Source organism: Ruditapes philippinarum, unplaced genomic scaffold (genome assembly GCF_026571515.1).
Source record: "Ruditapes philippinarum isolate M1 unplaced genomic scaffold, ASM2657151v2 ctg811_1_1_1_1, whole genome shotgun sequence".
Taxonomy (NCBI): Eukaryota; Metazoa; Mollusca; class Bivalvia; order Venerida; family Veneridae; genus Ruditapes; species Ruditapes philippinarum.
The window spans coordinates 97,079-111,871 of NW_026865286.1; the positions used below are offsets into that span (position 1 = coordinate 97,079).

Sequence of the window (14,793 nt, forward strand, 5' to 3'; positions counted from 1 at the left end):
AGTGTGCTTATCAGGCTATACAGAAACGTTCTTATTATTTTTTATTATAAATAGAAAGGAATAAAGGGTATTTTGTGTGACTGGTTATATATTATTATACTTTAGAGTTGATTTCAATTAGTCCATACCTAAAGGTATCCTGCAACAGAATTCATCCAATAATATTTTTTTTTTTTTTTGTTAATAAAATAAGCCTTGGTGATAAACTGTGGTGTCACGACCTAATGCTGATAACAGGCAATTTAAATAACTTGAAGTGCTACTTTAGATAACGTTGTTAAGTGAAAACCAAGAATGGCCATTCATTGCTATTTCTTCTGAGGCGAGCTTTCCTGACTGCCCTCAACCTCTGAAGGCATTGTATGCACAGTTTCCCAACTTCTTCCCTTTTCCTTTCTATTGCAGCCCTCCCTCTTTTTACCAAATGACTGATGTAAATGTTGTCAAGCAGTTTTATTGTGTCGCCTTGAAAAAGGCAACATTTAGGGGTTACTTTTGTCGGCGTCGGCGTCGTTGTTGGCGTCCGTTTCGGCATCGGCGTCCCCTTAAGCTTGTCCGGAGCACAAGCCAGTCATTATAAGTTGGATTGACTTCAAACTTGGTATACATGCTTCTTATAATGACCCGAAGTGCGGTGCACAAGAACCGGTACTCTGCACTTCTTAATTTTTGAGTTATTGCCCTTTGTTAATTTTCATACTTGAACATGGACTTGAAACTTTATAGGATGATATATCTCATTAAGAAAAAGTGCAGAGTAAAACCGGTACTCTGCACTTCTTTCTTTTGAGTTATTACCCTTTATTAATTTTCATACTTTATTTTTGTCCAGACCATTTCTCATAAATTATAAAAGCTATGGACTTGAAACTTCATAGGATGATAGATCTTATTGATAACTAGTGCATTGCACAGAAACTGCTGTTCTGCATTTCGTTTTTTTAGTTATTGGCCTTTGTTAATTTTCATATTTCATTTTTGTCCTAGCCATTTCTCCTAAACTAAATTGTTCACAAGGCGACACATCCGACTCGCGGAGTTCTAGTTTTAATAAACTTGAACATGGAAGCTTCGGCTCATTACCGGGCGTCCTCGGGACAATACCGGCATCACCCGCAGCTCAACCATGGTGAACAACCATGGTGAAATCAGTGATGGTCGGGTTGGACGGTGATGAAACAGTGTGTAGACGGATCTTCAAGGGATCAACCGGGAATACTCTGGCTTTGCATCAGTACTTACCCGTATATAGCCGGTGTTATATTTGGTTCCAAAAAAACAGGAATGCACCTGGCCTGGGCTTTGTCATAAATGTGTAAACGCAATTTGATTTTTCAGAAAAACACCACGGAACACTCCGGTTCAACGGTTTAAGACACCGTAGCAATACTGTGGCCATTACTGGGACAGTGTAAATGGAGCTTTAATGGCTTGATTTGGCAGCCAGATTATAAGTCTGAGCTGGCTTATATTTCTTTCTATTGCAGGGTAATGTGAATATTGTTAACGTTGGCTAAGCCTGTATGTTGTGATTACATGTCTAACTTTGGGACAGATTTACTTAATGAATTTATTTATGTCTTATTTATATAATGGAGGGACACTGGTGTAAATATTCAGTTCTAGAACAGAATTAATATCACTACATACTTTTAATAGAGTAGGTGTTTCCTTGCACACTAAAGTTTATTATGGCTGAGTTGGTAATGGGACATTTCAGACAATAGACTTTCTGAAAATCCAACCGTCTTACTAATTACACAAAAGTTGGTCATTTTAAAGATCCTGTATGTTTTGTGATTGAAATTGTTACTTTGTGTATACCACACTTATTATATATGTATATAATTATGCAAATAAAACAATTTTCAAACATCGAAGAATATGTAAAATGTGTACTGCAAATATCTGTGCACATTTTATTTAATCAATAAATTACATGCATTCATTTCTTATTGGAAAACTTGAGCTTGAATTTGTAGAAAATAAATTTCTTATTACCTCCCTTTATTTACATGAAATGTTAAATTGGGAAATATCATTATAAAAAATGCCTATTGGAACTTACAATATTGACAAATCTTAATTTGAGCATCATATTTATGAAATAAAACCATGAAAAAAATTGTGTTACAGGATCTTTTAAATTAATGCATTTATCGTACAGAAATAGATCGAGCACTTGTCTGATCGAGAAATCGTATTTATTTCTGAGGGTTAGTGTGGCGTTCGCGATTTTCTTAAATTATGCATTTTCGACATTTCCGCACTTTTACTTTTACATACTTCATCCTTGCAGATGTTTGACTGTGATGTCGGGGGACAACTACATAGGCACTCAACTCGTAGTGAATTAATGAGTTGTAGAAGGTAAGTCCTTTTATACATCCAAAACCATAGATGCGGGTCTCTGTTAAGATTTAGTCACATCCTGATCAACTATAAACTGTGTGATCTTGTTTTCAGTTCCACTAAATTTGTATTTGCTAAAATGGAGCTATTCTTTTGTACCTCTTGTCGGCGTTGGCTTCGGCAATGATTAATTTTTTCTGTCAGGTACATTTTGTCAGAAACTTTGAAAGCTGTTAACTTTAACCATAGTATACAGTCTAGTACTGGTATAATTCTCCAGGAACGATGGTTAGGAAATTACCCGCCTTTATGCCTGAACTACTGTTGGGAAAAGGCGTAAAATGAAACAAACAAACAAAACAAATTAATCATCATGAAAGACGCACTTTCTAAAAATACATTTTACATCAGTTTTTGTTTTCACTCCTGCACCTTTTTAATGTTTATCACATTTACCCAATTCAAATATGACGTACAGGTTCAGTTTCACGATATGGCAGCAAATAATCTCCCCATTTTGATTGGAAAAAAAACCTAACCGGAAGTATTTTTGTACCGATTTTTTGGGATAAGCGCCAATCTGATGTATTTTGTAAAACGGCTCATATACTGGCGGAAATCCAGGAATTGAGATATTTGATATGTAACATCTTTTTTCGGAACACAAACAAAACTGGTATTAATCATGCCTGGTGGTTAATTTTGGTTTCAACTTACTATCATAGCCCCTGAAGTCAGTTCGTTGATAAAGTTTTGTATGAGAAATTAAGTTCATTCTTATTTTGTGAATCTGCAATACTAAGAGGTAATATATTTATTATTTAGCACTGATTTATGAATCTCTACAAAACTGATATTTATCATTTCCCTTGAGTCAACAATGGCCCGCCCCGGATTCAATTAAATTATATAAACTCGTGTAGGAAAACCAAAACAGGATCTTTATGTAAAACTACTAATCCCATAGCTTAGGTATTTAGCATGTAGCAACAATTGTAGATTTAGAAGTCACTTGCTTTATGGGAAAACACACCCTACGGATTTTGTGATTTAATACTACGCCTTTAATTTTGGCATATATCATTGCAATCATAGAAATATTGAAAAGTGTTATGAATTATGCACTAAGGGCATACAAATGCCTCCACAATGGAGGTCATATAGTATAAAGATTATAATTAAGGCAAAACATTTTTTCCGACATGTTTCTAGATTGAAAGACTATTTTTGATTTCTAAATCAAATTTACATTTGGGTGAATATTGCCCCGCCTTTGCGGTACTCTGGTATTCTAAAAGCACTTATACATGAATATGTCGCGGCATATACTGACATTTTATATCTTTTTTTTTCGTTTTGCCTGACTGTGTTTCTGTGTTTTCATATACGACCAGTCTCCATATCTTACACAAGGATTGGCGGAATGAATATGTTTGTTTGTTTATTTTGACACAATTTGCAACAATTTATTTTGTAATATTTGAGTTGTTGGCATTCATGAATAACCAAATAACATATTTTTCATACAAGTACCCATCAACTTCTCTCACATGATTTCTGATGATAAGAGAGAAAACACAATACAAGACTGATTGTCCGAGATTAATTATCTCGTAAAAACCTTTCATAATAATGCAATTTTATAATTCAAATACTGAAAGGAAGATAAATCTAGCACATTAGATTGTTTCTTATTGTTTCGGTAAATTTTGTTGTTATTTACTTGATTTCTGAAAGACCTGTGTATGAATAGTACGAATGGTTACAGATGTTACAAAGATGACCATATATTGATTAAAAGGAAATTTCAATATATTTAAACAGAAATGAAGAAGAAAAAGCTGATAATAGAACATTTCAATTGGAAATGCTAGCAAAACAACTTGAAATGAAAAAACTTGACAAAAATATGGAAGAAATGAAACTCAATACTGAAAAAATAAGACATGATAGCTTAAAGCTTGAAATTGAAAAAGAACATTGCATAAACCAAAACATAGAGAAGAGCAAGATTAATTACGTGAATGCTCAGGCTTATGCTGAAAATGCAAGAAGAAATGCTGAAGTTGAAAGGACAGCCGCTGAAACTGCAAGGGCAAGGGCTGATGAGGCGAAATTCGAACAAATAAAACTTTTGATGACAATGAACAGAGGTATGTATATTATTGATTGGGAAATATATATAATAATTATGTTTGACATTCAACATAAAGTAATGATTAAGAAAATTTACAACACAGACTATTATCATCCCTCAACGTTTAGCTGCTTGATCTTCTGTTCGTCCGTGTGGTCTGCCATAGTGTGGTGTGGTTGGTATGAAAACAATGCTCAGAGATACATAATACAAACAACGCATCAAGTGTCTGCGTTCATTGAACGCCGCCTGTCCTTGTTGACCTTGTTTATCATATTTTGTAATATACGGCAGGATTTATCAATTCAACGTGAATGTGTGTGTACATTTACTTATTTATTAAGCATATAAATGGTTTTAGGAACGCTGGCCTTAGGCCGACGTTGCGACCAATGTTCAATGTTGTCATACGTTGTGTCAGCATCAGGTGTTTTGCAGGGTTTAAACTTAAGATCATTCTCTCTTCGTCAGAACAGAGAACGCCTATAAATTTAATGTGTAAAAGAAACAATGTTCATATCAAATGTAAATTTTAAAACTTATACTTCTTTAAGCACTTATAAAATGTAACTTATAACCTTTTAGCCTTTGTACCACCTTTGTACAAATACAAACTCACCAACATGACTGTCCAATAATTGAACCGGGTTTTGTATATGAAAACAGGTAACGCAAAGTGAAATTGCAATAATTTAACGCACACCTTGATATAAAAATGGGTAATGTACGCACATGCGGACTTTGGCTATAAATGCACCAAGAGGGCTTTTTGCAGATGAACAGGTATGGAACGCCGTGACTGTCTTATGTGATCAATGTTTTTGCTATCTTGTGACACGATGATAATATTTTGTCGTTTGAGTATGTTAACGTGTGCAATTCACACCATGTCTTGTCAAATGATCATGCTGACTTGTTCAAATAGCATGTTAACTTGTCCAGTTATCATGATGACATGTGCAGACAACATGTTAACTTGTCAAAGTATCGTGATGACTTGTGCAAATAAGATATTAACTTGTCAAAATATATAATGACTTGTGGAAATGACATGTTAACTTGTCAAAACATAATGATGACTTGTGCAAACGACTTGTTAACTTGTCAAAGAATTGTGATGACATGTGCAAAAGACATGTTTACTTGTTCAAATTTCATGATGACATGTGCAAACAGCATGTTTACTTGTCGAATTATCATGATGACATGTACAAACAGCATGTTAACTTGTCGAATGATCGTGATAACATGTGCAAAGAGTATATTAACTTGTCAAAGTATCATGATGACTTGTGCAGACAACATGTTAACTTGTCAAAGTATAATGATGACATTTGAAAACGACATGTTAACTTTTCAAAATGTCATGATGACTTGTGCAGACAACATGTTAACTTGTCAAAGTATCGTGATGTCTTGTGCATAACACATGTTAACTTCTCAAAGTATCATATGCATGTTATCACGTTAATTCGACACGTTAACATGCTCTTTGCACATGTCATCATGAAATGTTGACAAGTTAAAATGTCGTTTTGCACAAGTCATCATGATATTTCGACAAGTTAATATGTTGTTTGCATAAGTCATCATGGTACTTTGACAAGTTAACATGTTGTCTGCATAAGTTATCATGATTATTTGACAAGTTAACATGCTGTTTGAACAAGTCAGCATGGTATTGTGACAAAATATGATGCAAATTGCACATGTTAACCTGCTTAAAAGACATAATAGTATTATCATTTCACAAGATAGCAAACACATTGATCACATAAGACAGTCACAGCGTTCCATAAACAGGCATTCAAAACGGGCATGAATCAAGTTTTGATGGTAATATCATACAGATAAACGGAAACATTTGTATTGACCGTAACAGATGTTTACACTTATTATATCGTTAACCAATAACAAAAGTGTATTTAAAGGTTTCTATAAGATTTTATGCTTCAAATAGTATTTCCAAACAGTGACATCTTACTGTAAAAGAAAAAAATAAATATATCTATCAACAAAGTACATGTAATCATATTAAAATGTATAATGGAGATCAAGTCTGGTGCCGTTGTACGCCCTATATAAAAAAATCAGAACAATGCTTTTTCGCCTATACATTACAGAAATACAGTGACGCACAGAAGCGCAACACATATATAAATCACGTCCGGAGGGTTGTTTTTATAACTTTTGTATCATAGTTTGGAGACCTTCCTATTGAAAAAATGCCAAAGGAGTTAAATTTTACACCTATAATTGCACAATGCTTTATTTGACTGCAGGTAATAGTGTGAAGCACAACGAGCGAATGCCTAACAGATATTTCACAATTATTATTAAATACAAGTGTTTACCAAAATTTGAAATATATAGATATATATTATAATTTGTGTCAGGGTTACCACTATGATTGGTCAGACATGGTTAGTTTATTATTCCACACAATAGTATTAATTGACTTAATCGAAATGCTCTATCCGAGTTTCCCTTTTCTGTCACTCGGTTTATTTATCTGCATGGACAAATCCATTACATTCAATTTGAGACAACATGTTTTCCCATTTTCTTTTATGTTTGTCCTTAAAAAAACTTTTTAAAGGCAATGAAAACATTTTTCTTACGTTATCAAAGAAATAATGAGGTCTACCCAACAGTTTTACAAAAATGAGCATTTACAGACACTAAATCAAATAAAATTCGTTTCCTGACGTTATCATTTTAGTAGTAAGCGTTTAATGAACGCTTCAATAAAATGGATACTAAATGCTTTTACTTATGAATAATAATGTTTTCATTTTTAAAACTCTTATATAAAATTAAACTAAATCTTTAAGAATAGTTATACCTTTCTGTCTGCTAATCTATGTAAACGAATTATTTTGCGGTATCCATGACGATAATTTATCACAGGGAAGTATCTACTTATAATCATTACATAACTCATACCCCTGTCTTTTGCCTCTACCGATTCCATTAACATTTAAAAAAAACAATTTCAAATTAAAAACCAAACTTTTCATAACTCTATATTTAAAATGTTTTATCAAAATATATGCATCAATGTTTGTTATTCAAATGAAATAATTTCTCAACAACATTTATATAATACATTGAACTTTGGGGGAGCGAGGCTGCTTCTCAGTTCGTCAATATTTGCCTAAATTTATACCTCTGTTCATGTTTCTCGGATTTTGACCGGGAAATGATTGATGCATGTGATCCCCTTACAGAATTCCATTGGTATGTCGCCTGGCCCTGCCCCTAAGAGCCGCACCGAACTGTGATTTAGCACCATCGTCGTCCCTCAAAAGACATTTCACAAGACCATGTAAGGCCTGAATCGCTTCTCTACACTAAATTCAAAAATATAGAATAGTGAAATTGAAATGGAGTGAGTGACTGAATTGGAGGTAAAAGCTAGTTTCAACAATTTTGCATGTCTTTGGTAAGACCTAGTAAAACAAGTTACCTTCCGAACTCGATGAAGAGCTCTACTTAAAGCGTTATCGAAAAGATACAATTCGGTTTGTCTGAATACCGAATATGAACTGATATTTGCGAATATAATTTATATGGAAAAATAGAAAGACATCAAAAAAAAGCATGCCACAGCATGATGCGTCAGTAAGATGGACATTATGGTATCTAAATGCATTTAACACAAGGTTTTTTTTTTCATTTCGGAAGCATTTTACTTTGATTCCGCCAAAACTTACTCCAGTAGCATAAATGCTTTCTACACATAGAAACAAGTTTTTCGAGACAATCGAGAAGTTAGGACTGACATTGAAGATCAAAATTCAGTTTATAGCGAAGCTCGAACTATCCCTGAACTTCGAGATCGAAAATTACTGTAAGCCAAAGCTAAAAATTGAACTAGATATACATTTCTAGCTAGGTCGAAAATCAAAATTTAAAGAAAAGTTGAGCCGATTTTGAGAAGGAGTTGAATGTTGGGGCAACTAGGATTTAAATTTAAAATTACCTTAAGCCGAATCTCGATAATTGTATCAGCTGCTCCTACAATGATACCAACGCACTTAGGTATATCCCTAGCTGTAAATCTTGTATCAGCAGCAATCAAATCCTTTACTTTTTCAAGCATTTTGGCGAAGTTGCAGTTTTTGGGCAGCGTGCATCTTTTACTGAATCCGCACAACTTTTAAATTTCTTACACCACCGTGTGACAGATGATAAAGAAATATCATTGTTCCCATTAACACGACATATTTCAATTAATAAATATTTCGCCTATATACCAAGAATACAGCGGTTCCTGATATATATCCGTATTTGGTCAGTGAAAGGAGACCTTTCCCTTACCAGTTTAGCTTTAGCATAGTTACACGAGTAGATATACTGGACTGATTTACACATGCATTGTATCAATTGAGAGCTTACACAACCATCAATGCGATGCATGTGCAAAGTTCTTGCAAAACTTGGTTGAAAGCGAGATATTGGTCTACTTTCATTCATATTAGAACAACCCTCGTTTTCTTACCAAATATTAGCATTCTTTATTGCAATTACCTTTTGTTTGGAAAGGAATTTACATAAGTCATATTTTACTTGCTTTCCGATCCACGAAATCTATCAGTATGATTGTATATGTTTTCTGTTGTATAAATTAAAATAAATATTGTTTAAACTAACCATATATTCCCGTTATCCTGTTTTTCCTACTTAATTGTGTTTTGTGTTTCCTTCTTCGTTTAAACTACTCGATATTCGACTTTACGAAATTTTAAATTTTGATCCTGGAGCTGCCTCAAAATTCAACTCAATCTCGAAATTCATTATATTAACCTAACTTAAAAGTTTACATTTAAAATCAACGATCAAGCTCGAAATTGTTCTCCAGCTCGAATTAATGCCTTTACTTTATTTGAATTTCGATCTTGAGCTTTATCGAAATTAAACACAAACTCAAATACGACTAAAGGTAACTTTGAATTTTGATCTTTGAGCTGGTTTGCAATCAACTCCGTTACAAATTGCAGCCTCTGCAAAATTTTGAATTACGATCTTCGAGCTAGCTCGAAATTCAACTCAGGCTTGAAATTTAGCCTAAGCCTGCAAAATTATGAACCTTCATCTTCGAGCTAGCTTGAGATTTAACTTCAGCTGAAAATTTGGCCTTTCCTCCTTTTTTAATTTCGATCTTTGAGCTGGCTCGAAATTCAAGCCAAGCTCGAAATTTGGTTTAACCTTACCTAGAATCTCAATCTGCGAGCCAGCTTGATTGCAAGTCCAGTCTGAAAATCAGCATTCGCTACTTTTAAAATTCGATGATTGAGCTAGCTTAATTTTAATTTGATTTTCTGTGTTGCTCGAAGTTCAACTACAGCCAAAATCGGCTTTTTATGACACTTTAGTGGCGGGCATTTAGATTTACCCTTGTCCGTCCGTCCGTCCGTTCACTTTTGTGTCGCACGTAACTCAAAAAGTATTTGACCGAGAGTCATGAAACTTTACAGGAATGTTGATCAGCATGTGTAGTTGTGTACCTGGGTATTTTCGTCTAGATATTTTTAGTATTTTTAGGGTTATTGCCCTTGACTAAATAAAATTTGCAATTTTTAACTTGTGTCGCATGTAACTCAAAAGTATTTGACCAAGAGTTTGAAACTTTACAGGAATATTGATCAGGATGTGTAGTTGTGTATCTAGGTATTTTCGTCTGGATATTTTTAGTATTTTAAGAGTTATTGCCCTTGATTTAGTAAAATTTTGCAATTTTCAACTTGTGTCGCATGTAACTCAAAAAGTATTTGACCTAGAGTCATGAAACTTTACAGGAATGTTGATCAGCATGTGTAGTTGTGCACCTAGGTATTTTCGTGTGGATTTATTTAGTATTTTTATTTCTAATTGCCCTTGACTTAGATTTTTTTTTGCAATTTTCAACTTGTGTCGCATGTAACTTTAAAAGGATTTGACATAGAGTCATTAAACCTTACGGGAAGGTTGCTCAGCATATTAAGTTTTGCACCTGGGGTTTCCATTGTGGATTTATCCAGTAATGGTAGTTATTTCCCTTGACTTTGAAAAAACCGTTTCATTATGTTGTTATTTGTTCCTTGAATGCTTGAGTTAAAATCAACCAACTTTACAGGAATAATAATCAACATCACTAAATTACAGGAATAATGATTCACATCAGTGTGAAGCTATGGACCTGGGACTTTGCATGTGGATTTTTTTTCAGTTTTGTAAGAGTTATTGCCCTTGACTTACAGTAGTATAAATTTGCAATTTTCAACTTGTTCATGCATAGCTCAAAAAGTATTGTAGGCCTGAAAGTTTACAAGAATGTTATGTGTACTTAATGCACCTTGGGGTTTGCTTGTGGATTTATTCAGAATTTGTAAAGTTCTTGCCCTTTACTTAGTAAAAGATTTTTAGTTTTCGAAAAATATTTGACCTAGAGTCATAAGATTGACAGAACAGTGGCGCGGTGGGGGCACCCGTGTCCTATGGACACATTTCTAGTTGCTACTGTTAAATTTCGATCTTCGAGCTGGCTCGAAAATCATTACCAACTCGAGTATTATGGCTTCAGCTTCCTTTGAATTTCGATATTATGAGCTAGAACGAAGTTCATCTCAAGATCGAATTACAGCCTTTGCTACGTTTAAGTTTTGATCATTTAGCTGACACAAAAAATCAACTCCAGTTTAAAATTCAGGGACTCTAACTAATTTAGTTCTTTAAATTAGTTCGAAATTCAACATCAACTCGAAATTCGGCACTTGCTTATTTAAAATTTCGTTTTCGAGCTAGCTTGAATATAAACTCCAGCTCGATGTTCAGCTTTGGTTCCTTAAGAATTGCTGTTTCCACGCTGTATCGAAATTCAATCCATCTCAAAATTCAACTTAGCTGACTTAAAACTTCGATCTTCGAGGTAGCTCAAAATTCAACTATAGCTCGAAATTCGGCGTTTGATTATTATAATGATCTTCATGTAAGCAAAATTCCACCCTGGCTCGAAATTCGGATTTGCAAATAAAATGAATTTTGACCTGCGACATGCCTCGGAATTCATCTGCATCTCGAAATTCAGCTGAAGATAAAACTGAATTTTGATGTTCGAAGTGGCTCAAAATTCAATCATAGCTCAAAATGCGTATTGCCAATTTTGAATTTCGATCGTCGGTTTAATTTTAACTTTTCTTGATTTTTACATATACATGTAACATCGCAAATTCCCAGAACATTATCGTGCAGAACTTTTTTATTATTATTACTATTTTATTTATTTATTTCATTTTTAATTTTTAGGCGCGGGGGGGGGGGGCTACGATCGTATCCTACTTTTATTATGATAGCATCAACTTTATTTCATCGACAATGAAAGATAGGGTCAGGACTTTAATTCCATGTTTTTGTTAAACTAGAAAGATACATGAATGGCCTTCTATGATGATATTATTACGAAATAAAATATCTTTGGAGGTCAGGGCTATTTATGGGACATCTCATAGAATATATCGACCCAAAGAAGAACTGCATGAACAATAATAATCAGGACAAAGGCACAATCACGCAATACATACACAATTATTGTCGACAATGCAGGTGTTTTATTATAAAATTTTAGATAATTTTGATATTGCCACCTTATATTAATTCCATCCTCAGTCATAAGTCACAGTTGTCATTGTTTTATTTTATTTTTTATTTTATATTGATTTATTTTTAACAAGAAGATTTTGCATGTTCACAATATAATCTATAACACACACACACACACACACACGCACACGCACACGCGCCGCGCGCGCACGCACACATTAACTTATTCGAACATGTGTTATTTTCAAATTACTGTAATTTATGACATTTAAACTGCATGACTAAAATCTATGGGGCCTCCGTGGCCGAGTGGTTAAAGTCGCTGACTTGAGATCACAGATCCCTCACCACTGTGGGTTCGATCCTTACTCGGGTAGAAATCTTTCATGTGAGAAAGCCATCCAGCTGGCTAACGGAAGGTCGGTGGTTCTACCCAGGTGCCCGCTCGTGTCTGAAATAATGCCCGAAGGGGCACCTGGGGTATTCCTCCACCAATAAAGCTGGAAACATCGACGAAAAATCTCGGTGGGACGCTCTAGGATGACCCGACTTGAGTGTACTGTCGCCCATATGGGCTTTCCGGCGGCGACCTTAAATAAACGCATAAAAAATCTATACATACATATTATTAGGTTTAAAATATATATTTTTTTTGTTAATATAATACTTTACACAACGTGGTCAAGTAATTATGTACATCCATATTGTATTGTATTGAATACCGATTTTAAATATAATGTTACAATTAATTTTTAATTCTATCTATATACATTGATGTTAAACCCCTGTCGGGGAACTATTTATAGTGCTAATAATCAGCCACGAAGAAGATACAAAAAAAATTATATCATCTTCATCATCGTCGTCGTCGTAATCAAATTGTGTTAATGCATGTACTGTCATTTTACTTTTTTACCAGAAACATTTCATTTTTAAAGGATAAACCAAACGACTTGGAACAGAGTTTTTTATATTGACAATATGAAAATTGTTCATTTCATCTCCCAAGTACTTATGTCTGAAATATAGTTTTGAATCTCTGGAAGTACAGAACATATATCTCTCAGAAAGAGTATTCAATTGTTCTTGCTGATCTGAGTTTTATCAGTTTCATATTTTCTATCTATTCAGGTTCCGCTGAGGTACCGGGGATAATGCATGCTCACGACGAACTTCAAGCCAACATGTTGTCCTCTTTCAGCTCAATTTAAACAATAAAACTTCGATCGACAATTCAACATTTATGTGTAGGTAACGGTCGCATTTATAAATGAGCTATTTTCTCATCTCATTATTACTTCTTATGCTTTTAGATGAACAAAATTTTTTTATACTCATACCACACCTGTGAGCTCTAATGTATGTACCGATCATTGAATAAAATGCAAGTCATCTATATAAACAATGATCCAATAACGCGTTGGCATAAATAATCCATCTTTGTAATTGTCACGAGAGCTAATGTTAGTATAATAGTTGGTGTTTTCACTTCTTAGTATCTAAAAGTGAATGGTGTTTTGAAAGCGTCAATAATGTGATAATAAAGGTTTAAATAAACGCAAAGGTGAAGTTTATAAATTTTGGTCTGTTTTATAAACATATACTTATAAATGTTACTCGGATGGTTTAACACCGGATTTAATACCATAATACATGTATATCAAATGGTGGATGTGCCAATTGTTCAATTGATATGTATCAAGTAATAAGTACTAAACTCATTTTGTTAGCTTCACTTATGTCTAACTGTTGGATTTTAGACCGTTTAGTAATAGTATTTCAGTTATATAGAAGTGTGTTCCTCAACTCACCTGTCTTTTTTTTCCATATGAACTAGAGATATGGTACGAATATCTCGTAAGCAATGTTTTGTATATGTGCATTGTTGAAGTGGTCGTTATCGATAGAGTTGTACTCCTAAGGGAGTGGGCTATTCTTATTTTAATTGTTGAATGTTAAATTACATAAAGGATAACCATTCATGTATAATAATAATATGACCAATAAAGTATAAAATGTTACAGATGTAAATGAAAAATGAACAATAAAAATATTAATTCCACTAACGCTGCCGTACTTAACGTCGCAAAGTATGACATTTTTCCGGGGGTTTTCCCCGGTTACAACAACGTGGTAAACTCAAAATAAGTTTTGCATGTTATGCATGTAACATTTAACTTTGACTCTGTTTTCCATTATTTCCGAATTTATCTCATTTCATATACTTGTTTTTTTTTGTCAGAAATTATCAACTTGCCCATTTTGCATTCGTGTGAACGCACGATAATAAGGTGGGAAAATATACATGCTTTCTTATAATTATATTAGTTTGTATTTCCTCTTAAGTTTTTGTTATTCACATGTGTCTATTGCATAGATGCTAGCCAAACCGATAATATTTTTGATAACGGTTATAGACATATTTGGACCTAATTTTTTTGATTATCTTAATAACTGTTTATAGCGTTATTTTCCTTTTATTGTTTTCCTATTAATTACATTTTATGTAACATAATTGTGTTCTTGATTTAATATCCTTTAAAATATTTCATTTAATCGGACTTATTACATCAAATGAACACAAAAACATTTCAAACATGTCATAGAAGTTTGCACTGGCTGTGTCTGTGCAGCTGACTTTGGCTTTAATTTTCAATTGCTTTTCTGCATATGAAATTATGAAAACTATTTTTCTGCAATATGTTATGGTAGTACTGTAAAAA

General features: G+C 33.7%; 1 protein-coding gene across 2 annotated transcripts in view; it reads left to right on the plus strand.

Annotated features, from left to right (window-relative positions):
* The window catches only part of LOC132728537 (uncharacterized), a 38,389-nt gene extending 23,805 nt beyond the window's left edge, over positions 1 to 14,584 (plus strand). For both annotated transcript variants that reach the window (XM_060714178.1, XM_060714177.1), the window contains exons 3-5: positions 2,300 to 2,370; positions 4,177 to 4,505; positions 13,202 to 14,584. In XM_060714178.1, coding sequence (XP_060570161.1) covers positions 2,300 to 2,370; positions 4,177 to 4,505; positions 13,202 to 13,281 — 480 coding nt within the window. In that variant the 3' untranslated portion in view covers positions 13,282 to 14,584. The remainder of the gene's footprint in view (positions 1 to 2,299; positions 2,371 to 4,176; positions 4,506 to 13,201) is intronic.
* The last annotated feature ends 209 nt before the right edge of the window (positions 14,585 to 14,793 follow it).